The sequence below is a fragment of the Manis pentadactyla genome, chromosome 1 (genome assembly GCF_030020395.1).
Source record: "Manis pentadactyla isolate mManPen7 chromosome 1, mManPen7.hap1, whole genome shotgun sequence".
In the NCBI taxonomy this organism is placed as follows: Eukaryota; Metazoa; Chordata; class Mammalia; order Pholidota; family Manidae; genus Manis; species Manis pentadactyla.
In genome coordinates, this window is record NC_080019.1 from 42456371 (window position 1) to 42472578 (window position 16208).

The following is a 16208-nucleotide window of genomic DNA, read 5'->3' on the forward strand; positions in this document are numbered from 1 at the left end:
AGACACAAAGCAATTTCAAAACAAGAGTGATAAGGTTGACTAAGGACCAAAATGGCTGCTGAGCCCCTCCGCCTAGGGAGCTTCACCCGGATCTCATGAAGGAGAGGAAGTAAGAACTGGGCTACGCAGGACTCAGGGAGGCTCTCAGCCTGCTGGAAGCCCTGGGTCTGTACTTGGATCATGTGCCTCCTCCTTTCTTCTCCCCAACAAGCACTTAACTACAGGGAAAACTAATCTTTTTGTTTATGGTGATTCTTATTTTGAAAGCTCTATAGGGGAAAAAAATTCACAAACTACTTTTCATTAACGTTTCTTTTAAGCCATTTTTCTCTTATGTCCTTATTCTAGGGGGTTTGGAGTTGTTTTGCATTCCTGCAACAGGAGATGAACGATTACCTTGGGGAAGCCTGTGACCACAGCCCACTCCCTTCCAGCCAACTTGACTGCCATTCACTGGACGAGGACCAGGCTTTCCAGGGAGTCAGTGAATGGCATTTTGGCTTACAGCTGAAGAACTCTAGCCACACCAAACCAGACCAGAAAATAGACTTTAATTTTATGTTTATAAATGTTGCCTAAAATTCTTAACAATTAAGAAAAATGTATACAAACTTTGGCTTAAAAGGAAAAGTAAAAACAAACACTCCACAGTAGAGGGTTGATGCACGAATCACCCTAGAAATCCAACTTTCTGTCTCTTGGGCCCCAGGCTTTCTTCCTTGTGCAGAACACTTTGCAGGGAGGCATGCAGCACCTTGCCCACTCGTTTGCCAGTCTGCAGGGCAGAAAAGGAGCAGAAGAAAGCACACACCCAGTTGTGAGGCATATACACTCTGACCAGAAAAAACTTCCCTTTCTGCCAGGTAGCCATTCCCAAACTGAACACATTCATCTGCCTTATAGGACTTTGACTTAAACAATGAATATAAAAAGAAATCTCAATCCCCCAAAACATCATAGTTACATTCTGGGAAAACCTCCATGCTAAAACAAACAAAGAAAAAGAGATGCTGACCCCTAGGCAGCAAGCAGGAAGCAGCAAAGGCTGCCTCGGTCATTAGTTCACACTTAGCATTACTGGTGCCGTTACAACAAGCGGCTAAATCTGGACTTGGTCTCAGCCAAGTCCCACTGTACTCCAGAGAGTAAGCACGCGAAGACCACAGCAGCCACAGAGCTCCCGTCACTCTAAGGAAGGAACAGATGGTGCTGAGGACATGTTTTAAAAGGTAGTTTCTCATACACTTGCTACCAAATCTCCAAGCAGAACTGCTCAGATGGAACCAAAGGCAATACCTGGACAGGGTCTTTGGTGTCACTGACATGCACAGAGGTGCTGAGAGCATGAAACGTTGGAATAAAGACACCTTAAGAGGTCAGTCAACCCACAGATTTCCTAATTAGCCCCAACACAGAAGACACAAGAGGCCCCACAAGAAACCCTAATATATAAAATCTTTATGAAACTGCTATTCTGTCTTTGGGCTCATGAAGCATTTTAGGAATGAATACAATGTCTCTACCTCATCGTCTTCTATATTCCCATAGCAGTTTTAATTCACATGTGTCACTAGCACTATTCTCAAGAGTGTCCAGGAGAAATACCCTCAGGCCTAGACCTCTACCCAATCCTCCCAATTATAGGTGTATTCTCTCCAGAGTTGTGTGCCCTCTTCCCAGCCCCAACTGTAACATGGTGAGACAGGGACCGTGGGTGTAGTCAGAGTAGGGCAAGGGCCTCCAGAAAAAGACCCCTACCAAAACTCCTACCAAAACTCCATATTAAACAGCTAAACAAAGACCGAATCATACTAATTCTCTGAAGTAAAGTATCAAGCTAAGAATATAAGCATTCTTCAATAAGGATTAGTTTTAAAAGCCAGGAATGACCTAGCCTGGAATGTTTGAACATTCCCCAGATGAGAAAATACTTCTTCATAGTCCACGTCTTGTTTGTGTTAATTAAATGAGGCTGTTGTAAAACTTTAACCTGCTAAAAAGCACAGTTTATCTTTAACTTCATCTGGATGCTGTTTTTCCTCTTACAGCCCCTAACCAAGTAAATATCACAAGCAAGACCAGCCATAAACAACATAGTGAGACAGGAAGGATGCCATCTTAAAGATAAGAAACTGAAACTGAGACTATTTAACAAACAGACAATAACTCCGCTCACCCAAAAAGGAAAACAGCTCACCCTGAGAAGAAAACAAGCAGCCTTGATTAATACGCTCCACAAACAAGAAACTGCTATTCTAAGAAGAACCAAAGCAGTAAAATTTCTTATGCTAACTCCACCAAATAGTCTGGGAAACGAATAAGAGACTTAGTGTCTCTTTTAAAATAAACACTTAGCGACCATCTGGTAGACACATGCCTAACTCTTAGTCTCCCAACTGCCTATAAATCCCCTAGACAACGTACCACCGCAGACACTCTTGTCCCCTCCTGGCGTAAGCCGGAAGCTCTGTACTTTCACTGTATCTCTAAATAAAAGCCTGTGCTTTGCTCTCCTACCCTTGACTGTTTGTGAAGCTCATTCTTCGGCTTCGTGAACAAGAACCCCGGCGTTGATGGCACGAGACTCCAAGTATTACTGAAAATGCTTATGAAATCACTTCCATGAAATGCAAAGTCAGGATTAAGGTCCAAAGTGACTTTGGGAAGATTTTTATCATAACACTGAGAGAAAAAATGTCAAAGCCTGTTGAATAGGGATACTGACTATTCATATAAATGAAAGCAGGGAAAGAGGATAAGAGGAGATGAGCGAGGACACCACAACTTGTGAGGCTTGGACCTGGACTTTCAGGAAAGAGGATGCAGACGTAGGGGGTGCAGCCTGCACGGGAACTCTGAGGTTCTAAATTTCAGCAGCACAGGCATTTCCTGGTGGCTGCATCCCTGTGTGAGACAGTGACAAAGGCCACAGGCTGTGGTTGCCCCAAGCAGGCATGCAGGCCACATTCCCCAACCCAGGAGAAGGTAAAGCTCAGCTCCCTGGACAGGACTCTGGTTCTCCCAGCTGTCCACAGCAGCCAGAGCAGTCTGGTCCACAAGGTTAAACAGCTCGGGGGCTGAGGCAGAGACTCTGGAGGCACTTTCAGCTGGGTTTGAATCCTGGCTCCAGCATTTATGAACTTTGAGGCCCAAAAGCTATTCACTTATCCTGCCTCAATTTCCTCATCTGTACACACAGGGATAATAACAATCATTATCTCACAGGGTGTTGAGGATTAAATGACATATTATAAGTGTAAGAATATAGTAATTTATCCTCCATTTGCCCCATGCTCCCAAGCACATAAACCGGTGAGAATTATGCCTGGGCTTGCCTGGGGCTTGCCTGGGTTTACCCCGTCTTATCTCTAAACATCCTGACCCTCCCCCAAAGCAACAGGCCGAGCGGATCCGCCACAATAAAAGGCACCACGCTGCTGCCCCTTCTCTCTCTGTCTCCGTCTCTCTGTCGCCGTCCTCGCTCGCTCGCTCGCTCTCCCTCTCTCGTGCTCTAACCTCTCTCCTCTCTCTGTCCTGCTGCTCTCCCTGCTCTATCTCTGCTCTCTGTCCCGCTGCTCTCTCTGCTGCTCTCTCTCTCTCTCTCTCTCCCCACCCCCCTCTGGGGCAGTCACTCTCTCCTTCAGATAATAAAATCTCTTGCGTGGGCCCGTGTCTCCTGAGTCGTTCGGGTAAGGAGGGTCGTGGCGAGATACCCTTTCAATAAGTACTAAAAACGGTCTGACACACAGCAGGCATACCACAAATTTCAGTATTATTTTTTTACGGTTTTTGTTGTTTAGAGGCTGAAGTTATTCTCATAAAATTCTCCTCAGGGGGAGGGTCCTTCTAAAACAAGGTTTGAGAGCCACTTGTCTAAAGAGGCTCTTGGCAGAATTCATGAGGTATTTTAAGTGCTTTTGTTAGGCAGGAAAATAGGTATAAGCGGGAGTAGAAAGAGAAAAAGGCCAGAAAGTCCACTAAAAAGCCCCAAAATTAATCAATTGAAGCTCAAAAAGCCAAGAGCAACTTGGCCTGGAATGTTTGAATACTCCCCAGATGAAGAAAGAGTACCTCAGCACAGCCCATGTCTTTTTTGTTAATCATACAGGCCCAGCTTACTTTTTTACCTTTACCTATATGCTGTCTTTTTCTCCTCCTGGCCCTAAATAAGCAGTTTGTAACCTAGGCAACTAATTTAGCATGCAGGCCCAGCTGTAAACAACATAGTGAAAGGCAGGAAGGATTCCATTTTAAAAATGTATTTTAATACCCAGGCAGTTAAAAATGTAAGATTCTTAACTTACTCTTTAGCAAACAAGACAATAGCTCAGCCCACCTTGGGGGCTGGGCGGGCAGCCTGTTTGATCTGCGCCCAGACCAGGATGCCGGTATCCCAGGGAGAAATCAGAGCAGGAATTTCCTTGTTTTGTTAATTCTAAGTATTCAAAGACCACTTAACAAGTCTTCACCCCCAGCCCTTAGTCACATTCCTAAAGAAGCCTTAAAAGGGGGAACCCCCAGCCTTTTGGCACGTTCCTCTCTCTGGGGTCAACTGCACTTTCTAGGTGCATATCCTTTAAACTTTTTCTCCAACCTTTCAGGGGGTGCTCCTCTCTCTGAGGTCGCCCGCACTTTCTAGGTGAACCTTTTAACTTCAAACTCTCTACTTTCAACCTTTCAGGGGGCGCTCCTCTCTGTGGGGTCGCCCGCACTTTCTAGGTGCGTATCCTTTTAATCTTTTCCCAGCCTTTCAGGGATGCCTCTTCTCTAGAGAAGCCCACACTCCCCATTCTCCAGGTGTGCTCCTTTTGCCTTAAATAAACTTCTCACTTCAATACATCGTCTCTGTGCCTTTCCAGTAGTAAGTGTTTTATTACTTTGTCGTTCTAATCCTCCAAATTCTGGCTTTAACCTTCACTCTGTCCTATCTCAGACAAGTAGGGAGGGGCTGCTGAGAGCTCAGACCTGGGCTGGCAAATTACCGTCGCCTGGGTGGCCGGGACCTGCAGCTTACAGTCATGCTCTTTAGTAACCTGCCTGAAAGTCTCCCTTCTTTACCTACAGGAAGTTCGCAGAACATAATCTCACTCCGCCCAGCGCTCGGCAGCTCCCCCAAAGCCTGGGGTGGTAGGGACTCAGTTCCCATGCTGTGCAGATCCAAGCAGAGGCTGGACACCAGGTGACCCTGGCTTGAGGAGTTAGCAGGGGTCAAGCCCCATGCTGAGTAGCTGTTCAATGAACTTCCTTTATTATTCTGTTCTGTCATTCCCTGACACTCTTGCTTTAATGAATTCCTTCCTCACTTTGTCCTCTGACTTCCCTGTGTCACTGAACCAAACTCTCCCTAACACTTTCCTTTTAAAAAATTAACTAACCAACCAGCTGTGAAGAATGCCTGTTGCCATGCACAACTGGAGATGCCTGAACTGAGCTTAGTAGAGCCAGAGTAAGAGCTACCATTTACTGACAACTTACGATACGTCTGACACTCTGACACACACTTCACCTCAACACCCCCACTTACTCCTCAGCACATTTAGCAGCAGGTACTACTATTAGCAACATAACCATTTTGCCAGTGAGAGAACTGTGGCCCAGAGCCAGGATTTGCAGGTCTTCAGACCCCATACTTGGGTCCTGGACACCATATATATACTGCCCACGTTTGCTTTCAAATAAGATGATAAAAACACCTATTAAGTGCTTAGCATATTCAGTGAAAAATCATTGTTTCTAGGAATGGGGAGTGTAGATAGCAACTTGCTCACTTTTAAGGAATGACCTTTGGGCGTGAGCTGTGATACAGTGGTGACCTGAAGCAAAAATACCCAGATCCAGCTAACTCTGTTCCTGGCAACTGATTCTTACAGTTGGTCAGTCTCAAAGTCCTCAAAGACTTCTGGAAGGTCAAGGGGGACGTGTGGGAAGACACAGGTGAACAGGACTCGTTCTGTTTCACAGAGCAGATTTCAGGTAAGGGAGACACATTGACCAACAGTATAGAGCAGCTGGGAAGCACCCTCATGGTGCTGCCACACAGGCTAAGGCCTGAGGGGAGCAATCCACACCGAGATGCTTGGAGGATTTCCCATTCATCTTTATTCAAACATTTCTAGACCCATGAAGAATGGGGAGATGGTCATGACTCCACCTTTATTCATTCCCTTCAGGGAACAGCAAACAGCCAGGAATTCAAGTCCCTCACCAAATCATAAAAGCTTGGGATTTGGGAGTTTTAAGTGACTCTGATATTATCAGTCCAATACTCTCATTTAGAAATGTGAAAACAGGATCAGGAAAGGAAAGGATAAGCAACTATTACTGCAGGCTCTTACTTCCAGTCCAGAGCCCCCACTGCCACCATCGTGGCTAGGTCAGCACACAGCCACATCACATCAGCTGTTCTCCAAGCTCCCTGTCTGGGGTCAAGGGTATAAACGTGGAGAATTCCCATAGTGTAACCAAGGGGGCAGGAATCAGCAAGCACTCTGAGCCAGGCCCCAGCACCTGCCTCAGAACCAGAGCCTCACCTCCATCATCTCAAAGATGCTTTCTGGGTCCAGGCTGCCCTTCCCCACTTTTCTCATGCATGTCACAACTCCCATGCTGGTCACGGATACCAGCAAGCTGGCCAAGGAGCAGGCCTCCTCCTGAAGAGTAGCATCCACCACGTGCCGATAACCAATCTGCAATGTCAGGGCAGCAGAGCAAATCTGTGGTAACACACATCCCAGAGTCCCACCCTTGACAGCCTCGTGGGAAGAATATCCACACTAGCAAAGAACTCTGCACTGCCTATTCAAGATCTTATTTTAGATTCTACTCATTTGGAAAAACATTTGAAGCAATGTTCAACAATTCTACCATAGGCCACTATGTGAGCAGAATAACAAAAACATGAAATGGAAATATGGGGTGGGGAGTGGGGTTAGACCTGTAATTCAGAGACCGTCCAAGGCAGAGGCCACTGAGGCTTTCCAACAGAGAGGCCCAGGAGATATTCACATGTAAGGCTACATGGATGTTCCACAGATAATAAAGTTGAATCAAGAGGGTCCATGATTAGGGACATGCTCAAGAACAAGTCAAGTGTAGGTGGCTTGGGTCAGTCCCAACTTCACCATATGTGAGGTTCATGAAGCGATTTTAGTGGAATTAAACCTAACCTGTCTTATCTTTATATACTGAATCCTGTGCAGAATCAGTGATAAGCTCAGCCAGTCCCAGTCTCTCTGGACAGCCTTGAATCAGTGAGATGTCAGCCCCCAAGGGCCTCTTGGCTAATGTAAAAAGTACACCTGACATATTAGATGCCCAGGACCTGCTCCAACTCCACTTTTCATAGATGTGGACCTTGGGGCCCACCAAGGGGACAGTGTTCCTCTTTCACCCACCCTATTACTATTCAACCAGCCAAGACCCCACAGAGATGAGGGGATTAAATGAAATATGCATACAGGATACTTCAGTGAAACGCCTGGTATATAGAAGGAGATTAACAAACCCTGGCTCCTATTACTATGAAATGCACTCACAGGCTCCTGGAATTCCATATTTTCCAATTAAAAAAAGGAAGAGCTGCTCATAGTACTGGTTTCTAATATAACCAAATTACTGGATTTGGGCTAACCCTACTTCTATATGGTTTGTGAGACTATAATATGTCAATCTATTAAGTAACCTTAATGAATTGGGGTTGAAGGAGACCCACAGAAGATAAAAACCATCAGGTACAAGCTCATACTTTGCACAGGGTGATGATGCAAGGGACATTCTCCACACTTAACCGAACACAGTCATAAGGGTCATCAGACAGTTCAATGTCCTTTGACCCCTCTTCATCCTCTAGAACACGAACTCTTGGGATCCTGAAAAAAAGCACAATTAACACTCCCACTTACTGCGAGAAAGAAAGACAACTTCTTTCTCTTGAGACTGAGAACAGGAGTCAAAATCCCTGTTTCACATGATAAAGTCACACTCAGCCTGTACATTATCAACCTCACCCCTATCCATCCCTTCAAAAGCAAACATGCAACACTATGTGCAGTGAGGAAAGGATATCATTTTAAAACATGATGCTTGGTCAGTCAGATATCCATGTGGCACAAAAAACTAATCTTAATCCCTATCTCACACGATACACAAAAATCCATATAAAATGGACTACACATGTAAAGGTGAAAGATAAATCAATAAACCTTTTAGGAGAAAAACTAAGAATACCTTCATGACCTTGGAGTAGACAAAGATTTCTTGAACAGGACGCAAAAAATGCTTACCATAAAGGGAAAAAATATAGATTCAATTATGTTAAGATTACAAACTTCCAAATAATTGTCAAATCCACTGCACACATTTTTATATTGTGTCATTAGTAAACAAGGCAGAGAATCTTAAGTAAAAGGGAATCCTTCCACCTAAAATTGGGGTCTGGGGGACTTGTTAATATGATGATTTGTATGAAATTCTTTTTGGTTTTTATATTGTCACTCTCATGCAGAAATTCATTCATTACTCAGAAACCTTTCATTGACATTTTAGGCCTTTCTATCCAAGATACTCTGAATATGGAAAATTATGTGGGCCTATGGAAGGAAAGGCCAATAAAATATACCACATATTTGTATAATCCTTTAGTTTACTGGGATATTTCCATGTTTATTATTTTACTGAACAAAAACAATGAAACAGAGTTGGACATTTTAATCACCTGTTACCCAGTTATGTTCCCCATAGACAAAAAAAACTACAAATGAAAGTATGGTCAGTGTTGCTCTCATTTCCCCAGCCACAGTCTAACACAATATCTGACGTAAGGAGGGACTCATTCACTGAATAAAATAAAATGTAAATAACTTGTTCAAGATCACAGTGCTAAACAATTGTTGGAGCAAAGAGCAAAGACTGAATGCAGGCCTTCTGCGCCAACAGTAGTGTTTGCCCCTCTACAGCACTGCTAGCCTAACAGAACCTGCCCATGAAAGGGCAGAGAAACTAGAAAAACAGAGTAGAATGTGAATATGTTTGAATTTTCTCTGAAACTGACCAACCTTTCAACTTTCAAGATGGCAGGAGGTAAACAGATGAAGAAGATAAACCATGGAACACCAGGAAGGCAACTGCTGAGAAGGCCCTGCCTGTAACAATACCATCAGTGTGACCATCTGTTCCATATTTAGATATATTTGTCAAAATTAACATACTTAGATACATTTACATGAAGAACTATGCTCAGAAAGGTATTAGAAAGTGCTGATGAAAAAGTCTGTGGGCATGAAAAGATGCTCCACATCACCTGTCATCAGAGAAATGCAAATTAAAACCACAATGAGATATCACCTCACACCAGTAAGGATCACCACCATCCAAAAGACAAACAACAACAAATGTCAGCAAGGCTGTGGAGAAAGAGGAACCCTCCTACACTGCTGGTGGGAATGTAAATTAGTTCAACAATTGTGGAAAGCAATATGGAGGTTCCTAAAAAAGCTCAAAATAGAAATACCATTTCAACCAGGAATTCCACTTCTAGGAATTTACCCTAAGAATGCAGCAGCCCAGTTTGAAAAAGACAGATGCACCCCTATGTTTATCGCAGCACTATTTACAATAGGCAAGAAATGGAAGCAACCTAAGTGTCCATCAGTACATGAATGGATAAAGATGTGGTACATATACACAATGGAATATTATTCAGCCATAAGAAGAAAACAAATCCTACCATTTGCAACAACATGGATGGAGCTAGAGGGTATTATGCTCAGTGAAATAAGCCAGGTGGAGAAAGACAAGTACCATATGATTTTACTCATATGTGGAGTATAAGAACAAATAAAAAACTGAAGGAACAAAAGAGCAGCAGAATCACAGAACCCAAGAATGGACTACCAGTTACCAAAGGTTCAGGGACTGGGGAGGATGGGTGGGAAGCGAGGGATAAGGGGTGGGGTAAGAAGGGGAGCACTATGATTAGCATGTATAATGTGGGGGAAGGCACGGGGAGGGCTGTGGAACACAGAGAAGACAGTAGTGACTCTACAGCATCTTACTATGCTGATGGACAGTGACTGCAATGGGGTTTGTGGGGGGCACTTGGTGAAGGGAGGAGCCTAGTAAAAATAATGTTCCTCATGTAATTGTAGATTAATGATACCGAAAAAAAAAAAAAAGAGTCTGTGGGCTAAGAGAACATCAATAGTTGGCATTTCCTTATTCTGCAAAGAGATTTTTAAGCCAGTAAAGTTACCAAAAGGGTAAGGCCTCCACTGTTGTTAAAGGGATAAGCTTGACCTGTGTCATTTCATTGGCCAGGACCGCTGAATACAAGCAGCATCCATCGACTACTTTTCATGTTGATTAAGTGGATTAAGAAGTGAAATGAGCATGAGGGATTAAAGATGGCAGCATGAGAGGTGAGACACAAGTTTCCTCCTAAAACCACATATAATATGAAAAATATAATAAAACTAATCCTGAAAGAGCAACAGGAAATAGGACTGCACCAGACTGTATACACCTGGAGCAAACAGCTGACCTCACAGAACAGGGTAACGTACCAAAGCTGTGGCCTGGTGGGACCCAAGCCCTTCCCCGACCCCAGCTCACAGGCTGGAAGGGAAACGGAGTGTGGAGGGAGTGGAGGCCTGGGACTGCTGAATACCTAACTCTGGAGATCTGCTCTGGGAACACAAACCTACATTTCATGGTGCTTGCATGGTACTCTCACGATTAGGGGGTTGGAAAGCTAAGACAGGCAGAATTCCTGGAGAGACTGAGACTCCAGTCGCTTGTGGAAAGCAGGGATCCACATCCGGCTTCTCTGCAACAAGAAAACAGCAGGCAGTCTGAGAGACTTCCTAACAAGGAAGTCCTTAGCAAGAGGGCTGCTAAAGGGGCAAGGAGCACAGAGCTTACTGGTCAGGAGAAAGGACAAGTAGACAAAATTGTCCAGATGCACTCTGCCCAGCAGGCTAGGAGCTTTCAAGATCTTCAGGTGCTCCAGCTCCATGGCTGGCTACACAGCTCCAAGGACCCCCTCCATGATACACAGCCTACGGCACCTTTCTCCCAACCAGCCCCACCTGGCTAGCAAACCAGCATACCCTACCCTGGCATTAGGCCAGTCAGAGGGAAGACCTGTCTACAGCAACTACAAACACAAAGCATAGAGACTTATACCTGTGTGCTCGGCCCACTGGTTCAGGCAGTGGAGACAGGCATAGCGGCCACAAAGCAAGAAGCAGCTCTTTCCTCTCCCCAGGCACCAATACCACTCCCCTGTGATTCCTGACATTGCTTCAGGGGCTGAGCAGGTCCAGAGAGTAGACCTCCTGGGCACTAGAGGGCGCCATATACAAATATGAAATGCCAAAGGAACCTGGTTCAGAGTAAAATTATTAATATAACTCCTGAGAAAGATTTAAATGACATGGACCTCATGAATCTTCCTGAAAGGGAGTACAAAATAAAAATCATTAACATGCTCATGGAGGTACGGAAAGATATTCAAGAACTCAGGAATGAATTCCAGTCGGAGATCCGATCGCTGAAGAGCACAATGGAGGGTATTAAAAGCAGATTAGATCCAGTGGAGGAGACGATAAATGAAATAGAAACCAGAGAAGAGGAAAACAAAGAAGCTGAGGCACAGAAAGTAAAAAGGATCTCTAAGAATGAAAGAATATTGAAAGAACTATGTGACCAATCCAAACAGAATATTCACATTATAGAGGTACCAGAAGAAAAAGAGAGAGAAAAAGGGATAGAAAGTGTCTTTAGGGAGGTAATTGCTAAAAACTTGCCCAGTCTGTGGAAGGAGATAGTCTCTCAAGCCATGGAGATGAACAGATCTCCCAACACAAGGGACCCAAGGAAGACAACACCAAGACATGGACCTCATAGTAATTAAAATGGCAAAGATCAAGGATAAGGACAGACTATTAAAGCAGTCAGAGAGAGAAATAAGATCACATACAAAGGAAAGCCCATCGGGCTGTCATCAAACTTCTCAAAAGAAACCTTACAGGCCAGAAGGGACTGGCATGATGTACTTAATGCAGTGAAGCAGAAGGACCTCAAACCAAGATTATTTAATCCTGCAAGACTATCATTTAAATTTGAAAGAGGAATTAAACAATTTCCAGATAAGCAAAAGCTGAGAGAATTTACCTCCCACAAACCATCTCTACAGTGTATTTTGGAGGAACTGCTATAGACTGAATTGTTCCTAAGGTTTAATAGCTGTCACCAGAGGTAATAGAACCACAGTAAAGAAAGTAGAACAGCTAATTACTAAGCAAATGCAAAATTAAATTAACTATCGCCAAAGTCAATCAAGGGATAGACAAAGTACAGAATATGATACATACTATATAAAGAATGGAGGATGAAGAAAGAGGAGGGAAAAAAAAGAACCTTTAGATTGTGTTTGTACTAGCATGTTAAGTGAGTTAAGTTAGACTCTCAGATACTAAGGAAGTTAACCTTGAACCTTTGGTAACCATGAATCTAAAACCTACAGTGGCAATAAGTGCATACCTATCGATAATCACCCAGAATGTTAGTGGTCTGAGTGCACCAATCAAAAGACATAGAGTCAATGAATGGACAAATAAACAAGACCCAGCTATATGCTGCCTACAAGAGACTCACTTTAAACCCAGACATACACAGACTAAAAGTAAAGGGATGGAAAAAGATATTTCACGCAACTAATAGAGAGAAAAAGGCAGGAGTTGCAGTACTTGCGTCAGACAAAATAGACTTCAGAACAGAGACAGTCATAAGAGACAAAGAAGGACAATACAGAACGATAAGTTGGTCAATCCAATAAGAAGATAAATCCATGATAAATATCTGTGCTCCCAACACAGGAGTACCTACATATGTGAAACAAATACTAACTCAATTAAAAGGAGAAAGAGAATGCAATGCATTCATTCTAGACTTCAACACTCCACTCACTCTGAAGGACAGAATAAGTAAGGACACAGAGGCACTGAACAACACATTAGAACAGATGGACCTACCAGACATCTACAGAACTCTACACCCAAAAGCAGCAAAATACACATTCTTCTCAAGTGCACAGGGAACATTTTCAAGAATAGATCATATACTAGGCCACATAAAGAGCCTCAGTATATTCAAAAATATTGAAATTGGACCAACCAGTTTCTCAAACCACAAAGGTCTGAAACTAGAAATAAATTACACAAAGAAAATGTAAAATCCCACAAACACATGGTGACTTCACAACATGTTCCTATACAACCAATGGATCAATGACGAAATAAAAACAGAGATGAAGCAATATATGGAGAAAAATGACAAAGACAGCATAAAGCCCCAACTTCTCTGGGTCTCAGCGAAGGCAGTTCTAAGAGGAAAGTATATAGCAATCCAGGCCTACTTAAGGAAGGAAGAACAATCCCAAATTAATAGTCTAAAGTCACAATTATTGAAACTGGAAAAAGAAGAACAAATGAAGCCCAAGTCAGCAGAAGGAGGGACATAATAAAGATCAGAGAAGAAATAAATATAATTGAGAAGAATAAAACAATAGAAAAAAATCAATGGAAACGAGCTGATTCTTTGAGAAAATAAACAAAATAGATAAGCCCCTAGCCAGACTTATTAAGAGAAAAAGAGAATCTACACACATCAACAGAATCAGAAATGAGAAAGGAAAAATCACAACAGACACCACAGAAATACAAAAAATTATTAGAGAATACTAAGAAAATCTATATGCTAACAAGCTGGAACACCTAGAAGAAATGGACTTCCTAGAAAAATACAACCTTCCAAAACTGACCAAGGAAGAAACACAAAATCTAAACAAACCAATTAACAGCAAAGAAATTGAATCGGTAATCGAAAAACTACACAAGAACAAAACCCTTGGGCCAGATGGATTCACCACTGAATTTCATCAGACATATAGAGAAGACATAATACCCATTCTCCTTAAAGCTTTCCAAAAAGTAGAAGAGGAGGGAATACTTCCAAACTCATTCTATGAAGCCAGCATCACTCTTCTACCAAAACCAGGCAAAGACACCACCAAAAAAGAAAATTACAGACAAATATTCCTGATGAACACAGATGCAAAAATACTCACCAAAATATTAGCAAGCTGAATTCAAAAATACATCAAGAGGATCATACACCATGATCAAGTGGGACTCATCTCAGGGATGCAAGGATGGTACAACATTCGAAAATCCATCAACATCGTCCACCACATAAACAAAAAGAAAGACAAAAACCACATGATCATTTCCATAGATGCTGAAAAAGCATTCAACAAAATTCAACATCCATTCATCATAAAAACTCTCTACAAAATGGGTATACAGGGCAAGTACCTCAACATAATAAAGGCCATATATGACAAACCTACAGCCAACATCATACTTAACAGCAAATAGCTGAAAGCTTTTCCTCTAAGATCGGTAACAAGACGGATGCCCACTCTCCCCACTGTTATTCAGCATAGTACTGGAAGTCCTAGCCATGGCAATTAGACAAAACAAAGAAATACAAGGCATACAGATTGGTAAAGAAGAAGTCAAACTGTCACTATCTGCAGATGACATGATATTGTACATAAAAAACCCTAAAGACTCCACTCCAAAACTACTAGAACTAATACCTGAATTCAGCAAAGTTGAAGGATACAAAATTTGTGGCTTTCCAACACAGAAATTTCTGGCTTTCCTATACACTAATGATGAGCTAACAGAGAAATCAGGAAAACAATTCCACTTACAATTGCATCAAAAAGAATAAAATACCTATTAATAAACTTAAACAGGAAAGTGAAAAACCTATACCCTGAAAACTACAAGACACTCTTGAGAGAAATTAAAGATACCAGTAAATTGGAATACACCCCATGCTCCTGGATAGGAAGAATTAATAATGTCAAAATGGCCATCCTGCTTAAAGCAGTCTACAGATTCAATGCAATCCCTTTCAAACTTCAACAGCATTCTTCAATGAACTAGAGCAGATAGTCCTAAAATTCACAGGGAACCACAAAAGACCCCAAAAAGCCAAAGCAATCCTGAGAAGGAAGAACAAAACTGGTGGGATTGTGCTCTCCTATTTCAAGCCCTACTACAAAGCCACAGTAATCAAGACAATTTGGTACTGGCACAAGAACAGACCCATAGACCAGTGGAACAGAACAGAGGGCCCAGATATAAACCCAAGCATATATGGTCAATTAATATATGATAAAGGAGCCATGGACATACAATTGGGAAATGACAGCCTCTTCAACAGCTGTTGTTGGCAAAACTGGACAGCTATATGCAAGAGAATGAAACTAGATTACTGTCTAACTCCATACACAAAAGTACACTCAAAATGGATTAAAGACCTGAATGTAAGTCATGAAGCCATAAAATTCTTAGAAGAAAACATAGGCAAAAATCTCCTGAATATAAACATGAGCAAAATTTTTCATGAATGCATCTCCTTGGGCAAGGGAAACAAAAGCAAAAATGAACAAATGGGACTACATTAATCTAAAAATCTTCTGCACAGCAAAGGACACCATCAGTGGAACAAAAAGTCATCCTATGGTATGGGATAATATGTTTGTAAACCACATATCTGACAAGAGGTTAACATCCAAAATATATAAAGAACTCACACACCTCAACAACCAAAAAGCAAATAACCCTAATAAAAAATGGGTGGAGATATGAACAGACAATTCTCCAAGGAAGAAATTCAGATGGCCAACAGTCACATGAAAAGGTGCTCCATATTGCTAATTATCAGGGAAATGCAAATTAAAACCACAATGAGATATCACCTCACACCAGTTAGGATGACCAACATCAAAAAGACTAAGAACGACAAATGCTGGCTAGGATGCAGAGAAAGGGGAACCCTCCTACACTGATGGTGGGAATGTAAACTAGTTCAACCATTGTGGAAAGCAGTATGGAGGTTCCTCAAAAAGCTCAAAATAGAGATACCATTTGACCCAGAAATTCCACTTCTAGGAATTTACCCTAAGAATGCAGCAGCCCAGTTTGAAAAAGACAGATGCACCCCTATGTTTATCGCAGCACTATTTACAATAGGCAAGAAATGGAAGCAACCTAAGTGTCCATCAGTACATGAATGGATAAAGATGTGGTACATATACACAATGGAATATTATTCAGCCATAAGAAGAAAACAAA

At 42.3% G+C, this 16208-nt stretch overlaps 1 protein-coding gene across 2 annotated transcripts in view; it reads right to left on the minus strand.

Moving 5' to 3' along the window:
* Positions 1–535: 535 nt before the first annotated feature.
* Positions 536–16208, minus strand: part of EXOSC7 (exosome component 7) — a 51271-nt gene continuing 35598 nt past the window's right edge. For both annotated transcript variants that reach the window (XM_036883915.2, XM_036883916.2), the window contains 3 exons: positions 7745–7868; positions 6531–6686; positions 536–775 (listed from right to left, as the gene is read on the minus strand). In XM_036883915.2, the coding sequence (XP_036739810.1) occupies positions 671–775; positions 6531–6686; positions 7745–7868 (385 nt within the window). In that variant the 3' untranslated portion in view covers positions 536–670. The remainder of the gene's footprint in view (positions 776–6530; positions 6687–7744; positions 7869–16208) is intronic.